Source organism: Schistocerca nitens, chromosome 3 (assembly GCF_023898315.1).
Source record: "Schistocerca nitens isolate TAMUIC-IGC-003100 chromosome 3, iqSchNite1.1, whole genome shotgun sequence".
Classification (NCBI taxonomy): Eukaryota; Metazoa; Arthropoda; class Insecta; order Orthoptera; family Acrididae; genus Schistocerca; species Schistocerca nitens.
This window is the reverse complement of record NC_064616.1, coordinates 847,481,072-847,493,294: the sequence shown is the minus strand read 5'-3', so window position 1 is coordinate 847,493,294 and position 12,223 is coordinate 847,481,072. Positions and strand designations below refer to the sequence as shown.

Sequence of the window (12,223 nt, the reverse complement as noted above, 5' to 3'; positions counted from 1 at the left end):
TTGAGAGGCGGCTTGTAAAGCCGCATCCACATGCGATATATCGATAGTTAAGAATATTATCACTATCGTCCACCAATACACCGGAAGTAAGTACTGGTATATCCATATATCGACGGAAAAAATGTAGAGGTGCTAGCCCATAGAAATATACTGCCAGTTTTAGAGCTGTATATTTAAATATTGATTTATTATTAGATATTCTGTACATCAACGAACTAGCAGCCTGCCTATCCCCTTAGAGCGAGAATTGGAAAGAAAAGGATGCACGTTCATGCTTGGCGATAACCACTTTCCTAAAAATGGTAACTGCTTGTAAGTGGCAGAATAAAAGGAGTCCGATGGGACTGACGTTCGGTTCCCACGTTATATACCGGATTTGTCCGAAAAACTTCATGTCGGCTTTCTTGTTTTTCTATTTCTGCCAACGCCAACGACCTAGCAACTGTAGTGTCAAAATTGCGTGATGAAGCTAAACGCTGCAGTGTCTGTTGGTAGCACGGAGTGCCGATTACGTCAGCATTTCCCCTCACACATCTCCGCCCACCGTAAAAACCAGTCTTCTTATTTACCGGGTGATCAAAACGTCAGTACAAATTTGAAAACTGAATAAATCACGGAATAATGTAGAAAAATGGCTCTGAGAGCTATGGGACTTAACATCTTAGGTCATCAGTCCCTAGAACTTAGAACTACTTAAACCTAACTAACCTAAGGACATCACACACATCCATGCCCTAGGCAGGATTCGAACCTGCGACCGTAGCTGTCCCGCGGCCGGCAGTAATGCAGATAGAGAAATACAAATTGACACACATGCTTGGAATGACATGGGGTTTTATTAGAACAAAAAAAAAAAAAAAAATACAAAAGTTCAAAAAATGTCCGACAGATGGCGCTTCATCTGATCAGAATAGTAATGATTAGCATAACAAAGTAAGACAAAGCAAAGATGATGTTCTTTACAGGAAATGCTCAATATGTCCACCATCATTCCTCAACAATAGCTGTAGTCGAGGAATAATGTTGTGAACAGCACTGTAAAGCATGTCCGGAGTATGGTGAGGCATTGACGTCGGATGTTGTCATTCAGCATCCCTAGAGATGTCGGTCGATCATGATACACTTGCGACTTCAGGTAACCCCAAAGCCAATAATCGCACGGACTGAGGTCTGGGGACCTGGGAGGCCAAGCATGACGAAAGTGGCGGATGAGCACACGATCATCACCAAACAACGCGCGCAAGAGATCTTTCACGCGTCTAGCAATATGGGGTGTTCTTTTTTTTGGTTCTAATAAAACCCCATGTCATTCCAAGCATGTGTGTCAATTTTTACCTCTCTATCTACATTATTCCGTGGTTTTTTTAAGTTTTCAAATGTATACTGACTTTTTGATCACCCGGTATATTTTTGTTCGTGATTTTCATCAGTCGTTTTTGAAGAATGCCGATGGGAAGAAATAACACACTAGCTGCGTTAAAAATTATTTTTTAGTCGGACTTCTTCTTTTGTGCAGCATACACTTGCTTCACACACTCATAGAGAAGGATTGGACGTGATGAAAGCTCAGAAAGTAGTAAGAATCCTTCACGCAGTGAAAGTAAAGTTATGTTCTACTATAATTTCAAAAGAATATCTTCAAATACGTACCAAAATTGAGAAAAACATATAATATAAAATAAAAATATCGGCATTCGATGTTGAAATTTTGATATCGCTATTTCGTTACATCGGGGAAAATATTACATCGATATTTTGCCAACGGCCCTAGCCGGCCGAAGTGGCCGTGCGGTTAAAGGCGCTACGGTCTGGAACCGCAAGACCGCTACGGTCGCAGGTTCGAATCCTGCCTCGGGCATGGATGTTTGTGATGTCCTTAGGTTAGTTAGGTTTAACTAGTTCTAAGTTCTAGGGGACTAATGACCTCAGCAGTTGAGTCCCATAGTGCTCAGAGCCATTTGAACCAACGGCCCTACTCGCAACGCAAAACCAAGAAATGAGGTTCTGCCCAGCGCTGCGTGGCCGGTGAGGACGTCAGACCGAGCCGTTCTGTGCAACAACGAACAGCTTCCGCGTACTGTCGCTACATCAAAGAAAATAGTTCGTTCGTGCCCAGCTCTGTTTGGGCGGCGTTTCTCGCTCCCCATTTTTATTGACGGGCGCGCTCGCAAATTGTTGCACACTTACGAACACTTCGCTCCATTCTGTTTAGTTCTGCACTTCTCTACGCCGTTCTGCGCTGCTCTGAGCCGCGCGGAGCAGCGCGTTCAGTGGGGAGGCGAATTAAACTGTCATTGTTTTCTCAAACATGTTATTCACAACTCCTGAAAAGAGAATGCGAACTTCACTCACAATGAAATGGATATGAATAACAGTGGTAACAATAAGTTCAAATTTTATGAAGAGTATGGTCAGTCAACGAGTAAAGGAGAGGTTTTGTTTTGGTAACGACGTTACGTTGTGACAATGTGACCATTAATGACTTTATTCAGTGTCGTGCCTTCTCAAAAATGGTTCAAATGGCTCTGAGCACTATGGGACTTAACGTCTGAGGTCATCAGTCCCCTAGAACTTAGAACTACTTAAACCTAACTAACCTAAAGACATCACACGCATCTATGCCCGAGGCAGGATTCGAACCAGCGACCGTAGCAGTCGCGCGGTTCCGGACTGAAGCGCCTAGAACCACTCGGCCACCGCGGCCGGCCGTGCCTTCTCAAGTGGTATACGTTAGGAAGGATATTCTAGCTGCTCTTAACTGAACTTTGAGATGACATAGGAGTAGCCAGTGTCGACACTCAACAATACCCCTTCAGATTCAAAGAAAATACCGCCAATCATTCTACCAGACGGCCGCGTGGCTGGTAGTTCGGTTTAATATGGAACTGTAAAGAGTGCACTTGTTTAGTAATTAGACTGTGATTTATATTTCAGTATCAATTAAAATGAGTGACAGTCGAAGATTAAGTGGTTTTCAGTACCGGAAACTCGCGTAAAGTAAGGCAATAAAGAAAAAGGAAATTGTGAGAAAGAATGCAAAACTCGGCGTGCTATTTAAAAATCAAACACAGCCAGCTAATTCCAGCTCGAGCTCGAGTCATGGAACAGTGTGGTGAACAATATCGAAAACAGTGCAGCGTGTGTATTATCTGAGTCAAGCGTTTCTTAGATTAGAAAGAATACTAATCGCGCGGAAACAATCATTTCAGTGGACCCAAATGAGGTATATAAAGCGAATGATGATAGTGATTCAGTTTATGACGACCTTGCGAACGCAGTAATTAACGAATTCCTTCGCGATCATGTCGCTAAACAAGATCATGTGGCAGAGAATATGGATTATAATTCAGTAATTCATGCAGGTAACATACTGACTTTCCGAGGTACTTCAATAAAAGATTGTTTTTCAGAACCATGAGGAATGGTCAGAAACAACAGACTATTTTCAGTATACTTTCAGAGCAAGGGTAATGTATTTTGAGTCCCATGTTTGTTGTTGGTGGAACACCACAGTCTGCAAATCGTAATGAGATGTTTAATAACCGTAAAAACGGTTAGTCCCGATTAAAAGCCCATGAAAATTCAGCTGAACATAGGAAATGTGTGTTACTTTAAAAGCTGGAAGACAAAAAGTAGATAAGAAACCAACATCTCAGCTTGAGACAAGTAAAATATTGGAGGGACGTTTTAAAACGAGTTGTTGCTGTGGTCTAGAATTTTTTAATAAAATGTTTATCTTTCAGAGGTCGCAACTATGGGTCTGGGTCAACACATTGCGGAAATTTCTAGATGCCACCAAATCGAATAGCAAAATTCGATCCTTTCCTAACTACACATATGTTAGCAAAGGAAAAGGAGCACATCATATCTTTCTTTTCAAATGTGTGAAGAGTGTATATCAATTCTGGCAGCAAGGGTGGTGAAGTATATTGCAAATGAAGTAAAGAAAACTAAACATTTTTCCAACATATTAGACTTGTAGGAGGTAATGAAAGGAATTTCTGAGTTATCAAAAAACTTGCGAGAAGCACAGATACATATACACTCAACACACGTTGAAAAAGCCATAAAATACATCACAAAGTAGTTCGTACATAGTCATTCCACTGGAGTTAGTCGATTAGTCGATATTGTGGTTACCACAAGAGCTCCCCTCCCTTGAAAAGCTGTAGAGGCTTCAGCTTGGATCGATGGCGCGTTGTGCCTCATCTTATTTCTTTCCTCCCCGAGAACTTTGTGGGAGGTGAAAAACTCATGCGTGTAGCAAGCCGCCTGGGCGGAGGCACCGCTGGGCCATTTCTCGACAGAGATGGAAACAGCAGAAGCTGTAGTGAACACCTGCCTATAAGTTGCCACTGCCTCCCTATGTAAAAATTTCGGCTGTAGTTATTTCCAGGTTTATCCAGCTTTCCATACTTACGACTTGAGCTTCAATGCTTTCGATTAGCGTTTGAAGGAATGGTTCTTTCCCAATACAGATACGACAATTTATAACTACAACACCAATTGTTGCTAGGTCTACCTTTCTGTGTTTGCCTTGCATCCTTTTAGAATGACGTCCTTTCAGTATTTTCCTGGATCAGTCTAACCTAAAAAACCGCCCAGTCCCCTGCAAATAGCCTCCATTACCCATGTAACCGATTCCCACGTGTAGTGGACCTCTGACCTATTAAGCGAAATCTGGAAACTCACCACCCGATGGCGCAAGTCGAGAAGTCTGGAGCCTGCACGGTCGCAGAACCGTCTGATGCTCTGATTCAGACGCTCCGCTCGGCTCTGCACCAAACAACCACAGTTGGTTCTATTGGCGATGCTACAGATGGTGATTTCTGCCTTCACACCGCAAGCAATACTGGCAATCTTTAGCATTTCAGATATTCACCCGAAACCCGAGAGAATCTTTACTTATCGAAAGTGACACACATCGTTGGTACTGACTTCAGCCACCACCTGCTGTTGGCTGCACCCTGTGCATTTCAGATACTAATCTGGAAGCGCCCTTTCCATATATGGAATGACTCCTCCCAGTTGGCACAAAAAGTGAACATTGGATTCCTTCCCCTCCTTGGCAGACATATACCTAAGGGTCCCCATTATGCGCCTAACGTTGGAGCTCCAAACTACCAGTAATGCCACCCTCTGTGAATGCCCAGACTTAGCAGGCGCCGCGCGGAGTGGCCGCGCGGTTAGAGGCGCCACGTCACTGACTGCACGGTCACTCCCGCCGGAGGTTGGAGTCCTCCCTCGGGTATGGGTGTGTGTGTTGTTCTTATTATAAGTTAGTTTAAGTAGTGTTAAGTCTAGGGACCGATGATCATAGCAGTTTGGTCCCTTAGAAATTCACACACACAACTTAGCAGCCCGGAACAGGGCGAGCGACTGCATCTGGCTCAGGAACTTTGTCAGCTGCAGACAGTGTCCAAAACCTGTTAATCAGACAAACCAGGGAGGCCCTCTGATGGGCCCCTCTTAAAGTCTTTCACTGTCTATCACACCTTGGAACGACCTCCCACTCGACCACGAGTGAGGGGTCTTCCTCGGTGCAGGCAATATCTGGGGCGGCCACAGTAGCAGACTGATAAGGAGACACATGAGACGTGCTGGATTTCCCTTGGATATCCACGTCCTGCTCCCAGCAGTGATGCCCACTGGCAGCAGCATCAAGTTGTGTGACACCATCACCACCTGGAGCTGTGACCGGACGGTCACCATCTCAGCTCGCATCTAGACATAACACAGTTCCTATCCATCCTAAAGACGTTGATGTACTCTAGACGGTTAATATGCACAGAACTCTGCCTGATAAGTAAACAAACAAGCACGAAATTAACAATAATGTCAATCTCAGTGGAGGCAGTACCCATTGCGGGCACAGTAGTGTGCCAGTTGGGGGATACATGGGATGTGCTGGACGTCCATCGGATCTCCACGTCCTGTCTCCAACAGTGACGTCCATTGGCAAAACCTTCTAGCTGTGTGGCCGAAGCCAGGGTCATCGTGTCAGCTCGCATCTGAATTCAGCAATCCATACTAAAGACGCCGAAAATATACTCTCGACAATTAGTTAACGTGGAAGTGTACCTGATAAACAAACAAACACGCACGAAATTAACGAGTTTAAACTAAAGGGAGCAGATGCGTGAAACTCACAGACGAAAACGGTGTCCTCCGCTGTACTGCTGCAGAGACTACCTACTTTCATCACTGAAGATGACAAAGTGCCATTCCATTCTCCACTCAAGTCTTTCATGGCACCAGAGTAGCCATGCTTGGCAGTTTTGTGGTGTTAACAGTATCCTGGCCAGAGGCACACGTGATCTTAAGCGTTCTGCACGCACACGGTTCCAGATGGTCTTTTATGACACAGTGGATGCAATATGTGCCTGGATTTCGTCACTGTACGATGTCCAGTCGGCCACTGCTGCTCGCACAATACCTCAATCCTGACTTTCCTCTGTATCACGCGAACCTCCAGAATCTGGTCGACAAATATGGCGTTGTTCCACAGATAAAGTTTAAAAGCAGTGACACAACACTTATTGTGCCCAACATGTGCAGCAATTCGTAGATACGTCCATCATGCTTCCCAAAGCACCACAGTGCGACCCCATCCAAATTGCTGAAACTGTTCAACAGGAGTACGTACGCATCGGCAGGGAATAATTGTAGCCTCGAATGAATGTAGCGAACACTCTTCAGTTCTAAAATCGGCATAGTTACTGCCTGCAGAGTCAAAACAGATGATGCACACAAAGGCCTCCTGAGCGCTATCTGATGCCAATGACAATGACTAATGAATCACTAAAACTACAACCCCTCAGTTTGCTCACATTATACCCTGGTGCCACTGCCACAATCCGTGAAGCAGTCGATTTTTTTTTCCGTCAGAGAATGTCGCTGTCAATCGCAGGTGATGCGACATCTATCAATCTGAACATGCATTCGTACAGCTAATATTTTATTTCTAACTGAATGCTATAATTAATTTTTTCGAATACGATATGGTAACAGAATTAAAAGTCTGTTTCGAATTTGGAAATTTTGCATAATGTTCAAGTTAGACCTATGTAAATGCTTACCCAGGTGGCTGACAACGACGGCAGCGTACCCTTCCGTGCACCCAGGCTGAGTGCGACCTCCGTTGGGATAAAAGTCAGCGTGGCCCAGCGGTCGCAGCAAACCAAAACCTTCAGCCCACGTACGACTACCATCGGTATGAATAATGTCAACATACGCTGCGTCATTGGTATCCAGCTTGCGGTAGGACTGCAGCAGCAGACTGCTTTTGTAAATTGGTGAAGCTGGATCGAGTCCTAAAAGTATGAATGAGGTGTACATTAAACAAATAACAATGTTTATGTTTCAGTTGCTACTTACTGGTTCTGTAGAGGTGCAGTTCAAAGCAATGTATCAAGATCTGTGTGCAAATAGATGGTTTTCATGTTCATGTCAGATACCGGGTGATCAAAAAGTCAGTATAAATTTGAAAACTTAATAAACCACGGAATACTGTAGATAGAGAGGTAAAAATTGACACACATGCTTGGCATGACACGGGGTTTTATTAGAACAAAAAAAAAAAAAAAGTTAAAAAATGTCCGACAGATGCGCGTCGTTTGGTGATGATCGTGTACTCAGCCGCCACTTTCGTCATGCTTGGCCTCCCAGGTCCCCAGACCTCAGTCCGTGCGATTATTGGCTTTGGGGTTACCTGAAGTCGCAAGTGTATCGTGATCGACCGACATCTCTAGGGATGCTGAAAGACATCATCCGACGCCAATGCCACACCATAACTCCGGACATGCTTTACAGTGCTGTTTACAACATTATTCCTCGACTACAGCTATTGTTGAGGAATGATGGTGGACATATTGAGCATTTCCTGTAAAGAACATCATCTTTGCTTTGTCTTACTTTGTCATGCTAATTATTTCTATTCTGATCAGAGAAGCGCCATCTGTCAGACATTCTTTGAACTTTTCTATTTTTTTGGTTCTAATAAAACCCCATGTCATTCCAAGCATGTGTGTCAATTTGTACCTCTCTATCTACATTATTCCGTGATTTATTCAATTTTCAAATTTATACTGACTTTTTGATCACCCGGTAGATAAGTTGACAACATACAGGTTTGTTCAAAGTGGAGGCCATGCCAGAAAACAAAGTGAGGTAGAAGCTGTGTTCTCTAAAAACACACACATTTGTCACCGACATTATAAGACTGCCTTCCTAGCATCGTGCTGATTGACATGTAACGCACAAAGCAGCTCCAATTCGTCACGACTCGTAGGCAAGGTCGAAGGCCTAAGATGTCAACACGCAATTCACGCAGCTCCTGCTGCTTACCTGAATTTGGATGGTGGACCCTCGATATGGTGATATCCTGCAAATTTGGTGGTCAAGACACAGACTCCAATTCACAGGCACATTCTTCCTACAACTGTAGTGCGATTCTGACCTTGGTGAACGTTCCCCTGGAAAATACGATGACTAGTGGTGAAGCTGACTACACGGAGGGACGCACGTGGTCATTAATAACGTCAACGGCCGGCCGAAGTAGCCGTGCGGTTAAAGGCGCTGCAGTCTGGAACCGCAAGACCGCTACGGTCGCAGGTTCGAATCCTGCCTCGGGCATGGATGTTTGTGGTGTCCTTAGGTTAGTTGGGTTTAACTAGTTCTAAGTTCTAGGGGACTGATGACCTCAGTGGTTGAGTCCCATAGTGCTCAGAGCCAGCCAATAACGTCAACGTTGCACGTAGTTTTCATTGTACTCTCTGCAGTTCAACAACTTAAGGTGTGCGGTCTTTGGCGCCTTGTCACAGTTCGCGCGGCTGCCTCAGTAGGAGGTTCGAGTGCTCCCACGGGCGTGAATGTGTGTGTTGTTCTTAGCGTAAGTTAGTTTAAGTTATATTACGTAGTGTGTAAGCCTAGGGACCAATGACTTCAGCAGTTTGGTCCCATTGGAACTTACCACAAATTTCCAAAACAATTTTAAGGTGTTCGGTGTGCTCCAAAGTATTTGTACTTTCCATAGCACTGCACTTTACTGTCGTTTATTCTGAAAAACAGAGCACACAAGCCTCTGTCACTCCCGGTCATGAATTAAACATAGACCCCAGAATTTTTCCGTCTACTAGCATCTTTCCTTTCCTACCCGGGAGTAGACAGAAACAAGTTTCATGATCACTCGCCCACGCAGTGACTCGGAGACTAGTGAAACACACAAGCAGTTCCAGATGATGTTTCGTGACAGGTATCACGTAGTGAACGGCCGGCCAGATACTAATTCCAGAAGTCATGGATGGTTGTCGTAAAGCGCGACAAATCCATGCAGAGAGCAATACAAAATCGAGAACAATAAACAACCACAATCGGACTCTGAATAGGTATGACGCGATAACTGTATCTTCATAGGACGCAAGACAGAGTCTGAGCCGCCTCCGACTGCAGTATTTAATAATACGTAGCATCATCCCTGAGACCATGACCAACACACGAGTCCGTTACTCCCTCTTCGATCCCGCGACACAACCTACTCGACTGGACACCTCGAGTACCTCTGACTGCTTCTCGATATCGATATTTGAGCGGACCAGGAAATTTGAATCGCTATCAAATACCAAATTAATCCTCTTTCATTCACATTCGACAGGTAATAATGGCAGTATTATGTGAACACCAGACGATTTTCGCAGTTTCCATGACAGCCTGCCCTTTGAGAAAATCGATTCAGATAGAAGAGACCCTCAATCTCTGCACAACGAGTAAGTCGAAACATTTTCCTGTATCCTTATATCCTTCTCTTCTATCCTTTTTTACCTTTTCTGTCTCCGTTCTATCTTCCTCCTCAGTCCTCTCTTCTTCTATTCCATTCACATTCGTATTTTGATAGGGACCTTAGAGTCATGGTCGATATACACATGGCTCTGAATGATGTCCCAGATGTTAAATTACAATACTAGCAATGACTTCTGAATGCAGCATTCTTTCCGTGGGTTTTCAGGAAACGCGCTGAATGCTAAAAAGACTATGTCCATTCACAGATGTCTTTGTGACTGTTGTAGAACTTATTCAGAATAAAATATGTTGCGAGAGAAATTCTATTTTAACTAAAAGCTCATACCGCACTTTTCTGCGTTCACTCTTTAGAAAACAGATCAGGAGAAACTTAAAGCTATCGTTCGTGATCGATAAAAGCGTAGTAGTTTACGTTCCTTCATTGACTGTGCAAGATGTATGTATCTCAACTTTTTTCCTAGATGAGTTGACGAGCAAAGTGATATACAATAAATGTATACTGTGAACTAGTCGCCGGCCGCTGGTGGCCGAGCGGTTCTGGCGCTACAGTCTGGAACCGCGCGACCGCTACGGTCGCAGGTTCGAATCCTGCCTCGGGCTTGGATGTGTGTGTTGTCCTTAGGTTAGTTAGGTTTAAGTAGTTCTAAGTTCTAGGGGACTTATGACCTCAGCAGTTGAGTCCCATAGTGCTCAGAGCCATTTGAACCATTTTGTGAACTAGTCATGTGTTCAAGAAGGTAAAGTTGTGGAACAAGATTTGGTCTGAGCTCACGATATCGCTCACTACTGGTGCAGAACATGTCCATTTTTATGCGGTATTCAGATGTTATTTATTTTTAAATCTTCTCTTTTGTTGTTCACTGTAGACATCTACCGGAATTGGATAATTCCCTCCGGACGATAAGTTTAACAGCACAGTCATACACTATAAACTTCGTGATGCATATTACGCTTTCGGAACATAGCAGAATAAGTGAAACTTCAAGTGTATCTTCGCTAGATATTGGAACTGTAAGCTTACGATTTATCGTTAAACACCTCACTGGGGAAATGAATCTATTTTTATTACACGAAAGGTTGCAGGGGAGAAACAAGACTATTTGAAGACAATAATGCCATTGCAGCTAATCTTTATGTTCGGAAGCGATAGGTGCCATATGGATGCACTTAACCTCAGCGGGGTGTTGTGTGATGTCCTTAGGTTAGTTCGGTTTAAGTAGTTCTAAGTTCTAGGGGACTGATGACCATAGATGTTAAGTCCCATAGTGCTCAGAGCCATAACCTCAGCGCTATCTGCTTTTGTTTGTGTGATTATCTGGAATTCTACAACCTTTCGTAGAGAATCCTAGGCTGTTGTTTGCACGGTTTTCCTCAGCTGCAGTACAGTTCCCCTTTAACGACTGATCTGTGTTTCAACAGCGTGAAATAAAATAATTTTTCCTCATCCTTTAAATGTGTGGCCATTTTCAGCCCAACCTGGATGTGAATATTAACTCGAATTCTCCCATAGAACTGAATAATGGTCTTCACCTTAAATTAGATATATATAACCCACATATTTTCATACCTGTGATCCTCCCTAGAAGGATGTTGTGGCTCCTGAGAATGTTGCTGGCGCAAGCTGCAACATGTGCTCCCAGGCTGAATCCTATCACGTGTATCTGACTGGGCTGAATCCCAGACTGTATCATGTGTAGCAGCAGCAGAGCAAGTTGCCTGCCTACCAACTCAGTGTTGGCCACTGCCGTGGCGTACGATGGCCCTGCAGCGCCCCGCTGCCAGTCCACAGCCAATATGTTCGCGTCAACCTGTATGCAATATTATAGACATTGGTTAGTGTACTGCTATATCCAGTATATTCATTAATGTTGCCTGAAGCGCTATATAAATGATCGCCCATACGTGTCTTTGTGAGCCATATTTTACCTTTCTTTATTGTAGCTTAGCGCCCCGTGGATGAAGAGTAATAAGCAGTGAAGTGTTTACTCTCCAAACGAACAAGTCTTTTGATGAAAAGTGAGTTTCAAAAATATGTTGATGTTATGACACTTCTGTGTTGCTCCTAGTCTAAAATGGTTGATAGAAAATGGATCCTGAGAGAGAAAGTGGAAGTTGGGATGTATGTAGGGAGCTGTTAATAAGGGTGTCGATTGGAAAAAAGGAAAAATGGATAGGATTAAACTTACTGTCGACAATGGGCTCATTAGAGAGGGGACACAAACTTGGATCGAAGACTGATAGAGAAAAAAATCTGCAGGGCCCTTCTTCAAAGAAACCACTCTGGCATTTACCTTAAGCTTCTATGAAATAAAATGAAAGAGAAAACACATAAAACATAAGAAACTTCCTGGCAGATTAAAACTGTGTGCCGGACCGAGACTCGAACTCGGGACCTTTGCCTATCGTGGGCAAGTGCTCTAGTTCT

The 12,223-nt window shown here is 43.8% G+C and overlaps 1 protein-coding gene across 2 annotated transcripts in view; it reads right to left on the bottom strand.

Annotated features, from left to right (window-relative positions):
* Positions 1–12,223, bottom strand: part of LOC126248871 (pancreatic lipase-related protein 2-like) — a 148,314-nt gene that overhangs the window by 67,704 nt on the left and 68,387 nt on the right. The window contains exons 4-5 of one of the 2 annotated variants that reach the window (XM_049950317.1): positions 11,366–11,606; positions 7,080–7,313 (exon numbers count right to left, since the gene is read on the bottom strand). In XM_049950317.1, coding sequence (XP_049806274.1) covers positions 7,080–7,313; positions 11,366–11,606 — 475 coding nt within the window. The remainder of the gene's footprint in view (positions 1–7,079; positions 7,314–11,365; positions 11,607–12,223) is intronic. The other variant, XM_049950318.1, reaches the window with a different exon arrangement.